Source organism: Chiloscyllium plagiosum, chromosome 26 (genome assembly GCF_004010195.1).
Source record: "Chiloscyllium plagiosum isolate BGI_BamShark_2017 chromosome 26, ASM401019v2, whole genome shotgun sequence".
Classification (NCBI taxonomy): domain Eukaryota; kingdom Metazoa; phylum Chordata; class Chondrichthyes; order Orectolobiformes; family Hemiscylliidae; genus Chiloscyllium; species Chiloscyllium plagiosum.
In genome coordinates this window covers 16,940,842-16,952,020 of record NC_057735.1, presented here as the reverse complement: position 1 = coordinate 16,952,020, position 11,179 = coordinate 16,940,842, and the positions used below count along the sequence as shown (strand labels likewise).

Here is an 11,179-nt window from a genome sequence, read left to right as displayed (position 1 = left end):
TCGCCTCCTGGACAGATCTCCTCCTTCCTCTGTGCCCCACCACCTGCCCCCTCACTACTGTCTGCTTGGAGAACATTCATGTGCCATACCACATTCAGGCTGCTGCTGGGATGACTTCCACGTATGCCCTACCCTTATCCCACTAACTGCTAACGGGAAGATCTTTTCCTCCCCCACCAAGTCCCCAAACAGCTGCCCTGCTCACTGGTACCTTTTACCCCTCACTCACTGCTGTCCCTTTCTAATTACATTGGCCCACGTTGGTTCATTCGTTACAAAAGATAATTGTTTCTTCTGTGGCTAGATGCCTCGACCACTCAATTGTGATGTCCATTCCAAAACTTTTTACCTTCAGCATTTATTTATTCACTCACTCCAACTCTTTACTACTGCTGAATTGGGGAGTGATGTCATTTTTCATACAGTACAACATTATCTACACCAAAATTACTTCATTCACCACAGTGCTTTGAAGCAGCTGGTGGTTGCAAATTACAATATATAAAACTTTCCTTTAAACAAATTATTAGGACAGTAATAGGGATATTTTTCTTTGATATATAATTTGACTTCACAATCCTCACTGCATGTTCTTTACGTGGTTCTCTACAAGATATATAATGGAAAATATCTCTGTAAGTTTGTTACTTTGTGAAATTTTGTGCAGTCATGGAAATCCAACTACCACCACAATCAGGAGAAAGTGAGGATGGCAGATGCTGGATAGGCAGAGTCAAAAGGTGTAGTGCTGGAAAAGCACAGCAGGTCAGGCAGCATCCAAGGAGTAGGAGAATCAACATTCCTGTTGAACGGCTTATGCCGGAAACATCGACTGTCCTGCTCTTCGGATGCTGTCTGACCTGCTGTGCTTTTTCAGAGCCATACCTTTTGACTCTATCACCATGACCTCAAGGAAACTAGGGATGGGCAATAAACACTTGCCAGTGATGCAAAGATCCATGGGTGAATTAGAAAAAAATAACAGTAGCAACAAATTAGTACCTCAAATTTGCTCCCCAATTTGCACTGTAAGGTAAATGCTCCAACCAACCCCTTACAATTATCTTATACAATGAATAACAGAGTTTAAAAGCAACAAAATCTATGACATGTTTGTTGTTTCACTGTATAAGCAATATTAAACCAAAGTATTATATAAAAGTAAGAAAAAAGTTATGACTGGTAAAATATGGTTATCAATCTTCAATTTCCATTATCTGATTTTATTAGCTGGGATTTTCAGGGTGGACTGAAATGGTTTAAAAAAGGAGACACTAACAAAATTTTGATTATGTTATTATAGTCAAATTTCAGTAAATTTGAACTAAAATTAATGCTTTTCTCAAAAGAAACAATTTATTCAGGGATGAAGCCGCTCACACTTCCCATTCTTACTTTACACATGTGATACGTTATACACATCAAAGATGAAAAATATGTTTGCCATTATCGAACTTGGAAACAATGACCCAAGTCCCAGTAATACACACCTGAACTACATTTCAAGCAACCATTTTTAGCAAAGCAGGGATATGGTTTTGTATTAGAACTGGAAGAAACACAAGTTCGTTTCTTTCACCTGGTAAGTTCAAAGCAAGTGCTGACAGCACAAATTGGTAAAATAACCAAGCCCTGAGAGCTCAAAAAAAGCTGCAATATTCATAGCTGCTCAACAATTCTGGTCTCAGGTTAACACCTGGCCAGTTTAGGAACCCTGGGAAATGGACTTTACAGACTTCATATATTTTATCTTCTTTGTATTCAACACAGTTCTGTTTTCAACTTTGTACATCTACTGTGAGTTCGATGTCTTCCCTTTACTATTTTTCTCGATGTGATCAAGGGACAAAAGGGACAGTGACTTTGAGATCTACTATTTTTCTTGTAGCATTGCCTGGAATGAAATGTGGGTCGGAACGTTTGGAGCAGCCACTTTAGAAGCTTGTGTTCCACCCGGAAAAGTGAAGGCGGGGTACAAGATGGCCGAATGCATTGCTGGTGGGATGAGTGTTGGAGGAGAACAAAACGTTTAAATCGGTTGTAATTCAACGAAACAAGAAACGCGCCTCTTTGCAGGAAAACGGAAAAGAAAGGAAGATGTTTGCCAAACCTTTTCGCGTCAAGTCCAACACAGCGATCAAAGGGTCGGATAGGTGAGCTCATGGTGTCCGCTTGTGGTGTGTTCCGCGGCCCGGCCTGGGGAGGGGATGACCGCCTTAGAGGTGAAACATTCATCTCATTGACAAATAATCAGAATCAGTAAACTCCAGGACGTCAGAATATAATCTTCACACGTCAGTGTCACGGTCACCCCAGTAGCTAAACTGCAGTCTCGGGGTTACTCACCACTTTGACTTGCTTTACCCGATTGATTTTCAGCATTGGAAGTTTGTTTTGGTTTTCTCGTAGAACCTACTATTATTTTCAGCTAAATATTTTAGGAGACCTATCAGAGACTTGTGAAACCAGCCTAACTTCACCGCCGCCTTTATTTTGTCCCTACACCAACTGTAAAGAGTTTTTTTTAATTTTGAAAACTGACAGTTGATCCTACTTTTGACATAGGAGGAGTGCAAGGAAAATACAGACTTGTGTCTGTGGTAATGCATGCCAGAATCTTAGGACGACCCAGAGGAACATGTGTTTACTTCATCTTGCATGAGAATCTCCCATCACAGTCTCTCCTTTGTTGTATCGACAGGATGCCCTATTGGAGGACAAACTTCAGACACTGGAAACATGAGGGAAGGGGAAAGTCATCTGAATATGTTGTATCAGAAGGTGGCCACACCCCTTAGGATAGGATCGTCTTATTTTGGTCCCTGGTCAGGGTGCGTGTGACTGCAAATGAGGGAAGGAGATCCAGGGGTCATAAGTGCTGAAGTCTCAACCTTTGCTATTGTCCAAAAGGTTTGAGGTTCTTTTTGCTGTTTGGATGAGTGAGAACAGCAGGGTAGATAACTAATCAGCCATGACATTGGAGTTCAGAGACTTTTTCAAATGAGCGTAGCAAAAAGAAAAGTAGTCATAGTAGAGGACAGTATTGGAAGGTTGAATGACATTATTCTCTGCAGAGAAGAGAGCATCCAGAAGGTTGTGTAGCCTGTATCAGGGTTTGGAACCTGCTCTGGGCTGGAGATAAACTGCCAGTTGGAGAGAACAAATCTGGTTATCATGATCCATTTAGGTACCATCGACATAGGCAGGTCAAGGAAAGAGATTCTGCATAGTGACTGAGGATCTAGGAGCCAAATTAAGAAACAATAGCAGCACCTTTTGTTATAAGACAACCTTTCAAAATACTTCTGAACTTCTTCCAACGCACTTACATCATTCCTTAGATAAAGTGATCAGTACTGTACACAGTACTCACCAATACCTTGAAGCATACTTTTGTGTTCAATTCCACTCACAATAAAAGATAACATAGTATTTGCTTTCTTAATTACTAGCTGTACTTGAATAAATCTTCTTTGATACATGCATTTAGTATACCGGACCCATCAACAACAGAGAACTCGGCAATCTCAGAACATAAAGCTTGTTTTTTCTTTCATCCTGCCAAAATGGGCATTTTCACATTGTCGAACATTACAGTCCTTTTGCTAGATTTTTGTATACTCACTCAACCTATCCACATGCCTTTGTAGTCTCCTTCTGTCCTTTTGTCACAACTTACTCTTTTAAATTATTAGTTTTCATTGTCACGTGTACTCAAGTACAGGAGTACAGTAAAAAGTTCAGTGTTGTACTGTGCCTAAAATGGCACCATGAGGGGCAAAGTACTGAGATATGAATTTTTGTTACAAAAGAATAATTAAAGAAGAAAAAAGTTACATTTACCTGTTCCTAGTATAAGACATTTAGTTAAAAAAAATTACAATCAGATAAACAAATAACAGATAAACATTACATTGCAGTAGATTCGCACAGAGGCTTCCACACATGGTCTGACTGACCTTGCAAGTCTCACTCTGCCCATGCTGGTCCCCATTTCAACAACCATACTGCTCTGCTCTATGCTTCCAATCCACTCCGCTCCAGCTCTCAGCCATTCGGCTCCAACCTGCTCCTCTCTGGCCCTCAGCCACAGCACACGGCTCCATGCCTCCAATCCACTCCACGCCAGCCCTAAGCTGCTGCACACTACTTCATGCGTCCAGCTTGTTTCACCTTTTTTTACCCAATTTTGGCAGCAAAAGCAAATTTAACAACCATACCTTTGGACCCTTCATCCAAATCATTTACATAAATTTCAAAGTGTTTAGACTTCAGCGCTGCTGTCTGTGGCACTCTTACATTTTGCTAACCAGAAAGTGATCTATTCATAGATACACGCTGGTTCCTGTTAGTTAGCCAATCTTCTACCTATTGCCAATATAGAACGCTCTTGGACCAGGGCTTTCCAATGCAGACTCAAGCAGAGCTTGTGAGTTAATATTTTGGGATTGTGAAATTAAAAACAGTAAGAGTTGTCATGATGTTCTGACCAAGTTACAACAGGCATGCTAATGCTGTAACGTGCCCTTGTTCTCACTGGGTCTCATTAATTTTCATGCCTGTAAAATGGGGTCAGAGTCGAAGACAGTTTGGGAAACCCAATAACACAAGTTCTTATTTTCCAAAATAATCTTCAAGTGACTTCTAAAAATCTAAGTTAAAAATCACACAACACCAGGTTATAGTCCAACAGGTTTAATTGGAAGCACACTAGCTTTCGGATCGACACTCCTTCATCAGGTGATTGTCACCTGATCACCTGATGAAGGAGCGTCGCTCCGAAAGCTAGTGTGCTTCCAATTAAACCTGTTGGACTATAACCTGGTGTTGTGTGATTTTTAACTTTGTACACCCCGGCATCTCCGAATCATGTCTAAAAATCTAAGTACACTATATCTAACAGTTTCCCCTTTTTCTACAGCACATTCCTACTTCACAGAATTCCAATTGGTTAAATATGATTTGTCTTTAAAAACCTGTTGACTCTTGCTGATAACCTTGAACTTTTCTATGTTTCCTGCTATAACTACTTAGATTATGTGACCTAGGAGGTTGATTTGTTTCAGTATTTGGAAGCCTAAAACCACACTGAAATGGAAAGTGTGTGGGGTAAATTTCTGGTAAGGAAGAAATCCTGTAAACATTTTTACTTGAGTTTAGATGAGTGAAGGTGGAGGGAAGGCATTTCTGCCATCTGTTTTTGCTTGACTTTAGATGGTGGGAGTCAGGGTACTTAAATGCATTTTCAGTTTATGGTATCTTTAAATAATTTCACATCAATGAAATGGATAATACATTTTCACTTAGAAGCAACGTGCCATTTTTGGTCCATTGTCTGCACTTTGATCCAGAACTCAATTATATCAAAGATTGTTTGGTGGCTGAGTACTTTACTGTTGAGATGTACATGCCGATAGATCAAAATTGGCAGTGTTTGGGTCAAGTATGGAGAAGAAAAAAAATTGTACTGCTGATGTTCAAAGCATCAGGTAATACACTTGGAGATTGATTGTTAATTTTATAAGGAGAAAGTGAGGATTGCAGATGCTGGAGATCAGAGCTTAAAAATGTGTTGCTGGAAAAGCGCAGCAGGTCAGGCAGCATCAAAGGAACAGGAGAATCTATGTTTCGGGCATAAGCTTATGCCCGAAACGTCGATTGTCCTGTTCCTTTGATGCTGCCTGACCTGCTGTGCTTTTCCAGCAACACATTTTTAAGCTGTTAATTTTATAACTCTTACACCTTTTGTTTAATATACTTTGGTATCAGAGATATCACCTGGATAAAGAGGGTATGGAGAAGATGCTTCCACTGGGAGGAGATTCCAGGATGGTAGGGTACAGCCTCAGTGTGAAGAAAACTGAGATAAGAAATTTCATCAACCAGAGGGCGGTTAATCTGTGGAACTCATTGCTACAGAAGGCTGTGGAGGCCAAATCATTGAGTGTATTTAAGTCCGAGACTGATAGATTCCTGATTAGTAAGAGAATCAAGGACTACAGGAAGAAGGCAGGAGAATGAGGTTGAGAAACATATCAGCCATGATTGAATGGTGGAGCAGACTCTGAGCTGAATTGGCTAGTTCTGTTCCTGCATGTTATGGTCTAATTTTAAAGCAGCTCACTTGTGAAGTTAATTTAGGCCCATGTAGATTGCACAGATAAATGAGAGGCTGTTCTATCCAAATGTCTTGGGTGCCAGGGCTGTGTGGGAGATATACTCTGTGATAGGTCCATATTTTAACACATTATGAATTTAACCAATATTTATAACAGTTTATTGAAATTATATTTTTTTCAAGAATGCACATTAAAAATAATGGAATAAAACATAAGATAGTGATCTGATCTTTTAACTGTTTCATTCTATAATAAGACACACCATCTCTGATAAAACTCACTCTTCATGTCTGATTTGAATAAAGCTCTTTCTGAATGGCTAATTCAATTAAAACAGATTTAGGATCCATAACTACATGGGTGGTAAACTGCTCTCAGACTTGCAAATTTTACTAGGACTCCTTTTTTTTTCCTATGGTGTTTGAAAGTGAGCATTACCTTCAGAAATTGCAAGACCGTATTTAATTGATTGTTTCAGTTGATGACAATGTCATAGATTTGGAGCATGGCAACTGTAAAGTTAGAAAGGAAAAATAATTTATTAACAAGTCATTTGTTTTGAAGTACTGCATGTGACTGTTCTACTACAAATAATAGAGCACAGAATTATATGGATATATTATATGATTCCTCTTTCATGTCATGGACTGCTAAGTAGACTAAAAACGTCAGCATAACATTGTACTTGGAAATAAGCTTTTCATGGAAACTATACAAACGGGTTAGAACAAGCCATTGCAATGCAATCCTCTAAGTCGAGAGAACAAGAAAGTTCAGTCTCATTCCAATGTGTGCAATGTAATTACACACTTTGAAGATGGAAATTCAAATGTAAGGTTATGATTGAAATTAATATTTCAGCAAAGCAAGGAGAATTGTTATTTTAATCAACCCACCCAAATTGCTTATCATTCCCTAGGAGGAAGCTCAAGGCTGATGTACAGTCTGCCTTTCCGTCTTTATCTGGTGCTGAGCTATCACATCTTATACCAAACAAGGAGGAGCTCAATGTGGTGAAAATGTATTTGCATAAAGGAGACGTGGTGACTGCCTATGTTTTGAATAAGAACCCCATCTTCTTTGAAATGAACAGGAGACTTTATCCAACAGGTGCGTGCGTGTTTTACAAAACTTTTATTTTCTGCTGACAGCAAATTCATAAAAAGCACAAAACTGTTGTTTGTGACAAAATTGTGGAATATCCACAACCCTGTAGTTCTGTTTGGCCTCTCAAATGTAACACGTTTTGCTCAGGTATGAAAGGGAGCTTACTTTGAATTTTTGCTCGGAATCCTTGTGTCAGAATTTCTTATTAAGAGCCAAAGTTGGAGACTGTGTTGTACAATTGAGAATGTCTACCCAATTCTTTTGCTCTGACCAGAGAGATTTTATTTGGGATGCTCATTACAGGTCTGATTGTGTTCTATCCAGCTTTTTATTGTATTCAAATATCATTCCTTAAGGGCTTTTTACTCTATGTCTGCATTGACTCTCTTGTCTGCGCACCCATAGGTGTAATTTGATTTTGATGAGTAGTCTATTATAGTGAATATTTTATTAGGTTGTTTATTTGGGAATATTTTCTAACAATACTATAATTGGTTAGGTGGGAGGTTTAAGTGGAGGTGAAACCAATAGTATTTTTAAGAATTTATAAACCATGGTCGTTACCATGTTGATAAACAATCTTCATAACTGTTCACTGCCAGAATGGTAACAGTTTGTCACGTGTCAACTGTAATTTACACACTTGCTTTACAATATTTGGAGCTTCAAACTCCATCTAGCATCACCTCACCTGACCTGACCTGACTCAGTTCTAAACAAAAAAAACTGAAAGAACTGTAGATCCTGTAAATCAGAAACAATAACAGGTGTTGCTAGAAAAGCTCAGCAGTTCTGACAGCATCTGTGAAATCAAAGTTAACGTTTCGGGTCTGGTGACCCACCCTCAGAACTGTTCCGAGGAAAGGTCACTGGACCCGAAACATTAACATCTGTGACTAAAATCAGAGTTGCCAGACCTGCTGAGCTTTTCCAGCAATTTCTGTTTTTGTTTCTGACTTGGTCCTACTTCACCTCCTGATACCAAGATATGCCCCCAACTGCATCTTTCCCTGGTGCTGGCTGGCAGTCCTAGCTGATGCCTTCAGTAACACCAAGCCATAATTAATGTCAGTTTGTTCCTGCCACCCGTGATGGTAAACTGGAGGCTAGTCTGGACACCTCTCCCTGTGTGCCACCTCTAGCAGAAAACACACATGAGGAGAGAAACATAACTGACCAACATAGGACAATCAAGAGCAGTGATAAGAAAATTCTGTTGATGTAAGGAGAGGGAAATAGGAACACCACCATGAACACAAGCCCAGAAAATGAAAAGGTATGAACAGGTAAGGAATGTAGGTGTATTTTGCTGTGTGTGAAGTGGCCATCAGTAGTAGGCAGTGGTGTTCTTTGTGCGATTTTTTTTTTTTGTGCACTCTGTACCACGAGATTTTCTGGAATGTTTTTACTTTGTTTCATAACCATCCTGATTGTCTCTCAGCACTATTGTTTGAGTAAACAAACAGATCTTTTTCTATTATAATGTAAATTCCATTTATCATAAATATTATCCAATAAACTAACTGATATGTTAAATGATTTTGTAATATTGCAGGACACAAATTAATAGTATTAAAAATAACATGAAGAGTTCAAGTAGATCTGCTTCAATGATGACTTTCTGGCCAATGAGCAAAGTATATGTGACTGTAGTAAAAACAAACTTGTAATTTACTAATTTTTGGTAAAATGCCCACCTTAAGTAGATTTGGTAATGGTTCTTTCTTCTATAGACAATGGCCCAGATGTTCTGATAACCAGATAGACATTGGAGGAGGGGAGACTGGAGTTGCTTGTCAGATCTATATGGAAACCAGACACAGAAGACTCCATGGGAATTGCCCAGAAAATGGAAGATTCTGATGAGCAATTCCCATGCATCCAGAAACCATCTAAGGAATAAAAAAAAACAATTGCTAACGGGAAATTGTTAAATAAAATTTCATAGGACTATGGAGCTCTTTTGTGTAACCAGTTAACCAAACAGGAATAAAACTAAGAACTGTGGATTCTGAAAATCTGAAACAAAAGCAGAAACTGTGGAGAAGCTCAGCAGGACTGGCAACATCTGTGGAGGGAAAGGAGATTTAACTTTGAGTCTAGTGACCCTTCAAGGTTGGCACACCTGGAATAGATGTGACAATGAATTAAACACTAAAATAAAACAAAGAGCAGAAACTCAGCAGGACTGGCAGCATCTGTGAAGAGAAAGCAGAGTTGATGTTTTGAGTTCAGTGAGCCGTCAAGGATATGCCCATTTTGAAGAATTTCTGTTCCTTTGTCAGGCAGGGTTTCTGTTTGAATTTTTCTTCTCCTTTTGTCATCATTACTTTTGTTCTCCCCCCTAGTGTTTGATAACAGTCTTTGTGAAACTTGCTTCAGCAGCCACATCTCATCCCTCAGTGACTGTATGGCTTCCGACTGAAGTTTCATTTTTCATGTCTTGAATCCACCCAGATTCACAGATATCTCAGTGATGTACAAAACTTATCAGCCAGCTGTACTCACTGCATGCAAATGATCCACAATCAGTGCCAAGAGCCACCATATGCACAGACTCCATCTGTCTGACTAAAGCACCATTTCATTCTATCACAGAGCTGTTCTTTTTTAATTCAGTCAGACCTGGGTGTCACTGGTTGATTAATATTTATTGCCCATACTTAGTTGCTCCTGAGAAGATAGTATTGGGATGTCTTCTTGAACAGCTGTAGTCCACATGCTGTGAGTTGACCCACAATGCCTGAAGGGAGGAACTGTCAAGATTTTGACCTGGTGACAGTGAAGGAAAATTTTTCAGGATGATGACTGGCTTAGAATGGAACTTACAGGTGGTGATGTTCCCTGGTACCTACTGCTCATATCCTTCTAGATGGAAGTGGTCATACATTTGGAATTTGCTGTCGAAGGACCATCGGTGAGTTTCTGCAGTGCATCTTGTAGATGGTACACACGTGAATGTCAAAGGGCAGTGGTTATGTTGTCTCTTAGTGGAAAGGATCATTGCTTGCATTTGTGTGGTATGAATGTTATTTGCCACTTGTCAGCCAAACCTGGACATTACAGATCATGTTGCATTTGAACATGGACTGCTTCAGTGTCTGAAGACGCGTGAATGGTGCTGAATATTGTGCAATCGTCGGAAACATCCCCACTTTTAACCATAAGATAGAGGGGAGGTCATTGATGAAGCAGCTGAAAATGGTTGGACCTAGCGCACTAACCTGAGGAACTCCTTGTTGAGGTGACTGACCTCCAACAACCATGACCCTCTTCCAGGTTTGACTCTAACCAGCAGAGAGTTTGTCCCTGATATCCATCGATTCTAGTTTTTCAAGGGCTCCTTGATGTCAAGTTCAGCCATGATTTGAAGGGCTGTCACTCTTGCCTCACCTCTGGAATTCAGGTCTTGTCCATGTTTGAACCAAGGCTGCAGTGAAGTTCAGGGTGGCAAGGGAGGGAATGCTAGTGGATTGTTTGAGGGCTGAGTACAGTGAGTAGTGGTTGTTAGTGGTCTGGGAATGTCAAGTGTCAAGGTGGTGTAGTTTTGAGGGTGTGTGATAAATTGGGTGTCATCCTAATTGTAACACAAGGTTCAGGCTCGATTTTTAATCATTGACCTTTCCTTAGTAACTATTAATGAGAGTGGAACCTTCTAAATTTTCCACCTTTTTAATGGATTCTTTTGGAGAGTTCCAGACATATAAGAATTGCCCATTGGAATCTACACAGAGTCCACTGCATCTGTGATTCCACATGTTTCTGACTTGCAGCTCTGATCTGCTCCAACAACTGGTTGGCCATTGGAATAGGTAAAAACAATGACTGCAGATGCTGGAAACCAGATTCTGGATCAGTGGTGCTGGAAGAGCACAGCAATTCAGGCAGCATCCGAGGACAGGCAAAATCAACGTTTCGGGCAAAAGCCCTTCATCAGGAATAAAGGCAGAGAG

At 39.9% G+C, this 11,179-nt stretch overlaps 1 protein-coding gene across 3 annotated transcripts in view; it reads left to right on the top strand.

The window, feature by feature from the left end:
* Positions 1–1,947: 1,947 nt before the first annotated feature.
* The window catches only part of eif2d (eukaryotic translation initiation factor 2D), a 41,498-nt gene continuing 32,266 nt past the window's right edge, over positions 1,948–11,179 (top strand). Inside the window, exons 1-2 of one of the 3 annotated variants that reach the window (XM_043716613.1) lie at positions 1,948–2,153; positions 7,039–7,229. In XM_043716613.1, the coding sequence (XP_043572548.1) occupies positions 2,098–2,153; positions 7,039–7,229 (247 nt within the window). In that variant the 5' untranslated portion in view covers positions 1,948–2,097. Of the gene's footprint in view, positions 2,154–7,038; positions 7,230–8,959; positions 10,144–11,179 lie in introns of those variants that run through there. The other 2 variants (XM_043716612.1, XM_043716614.1) reach the window with 2 other exon arrangements.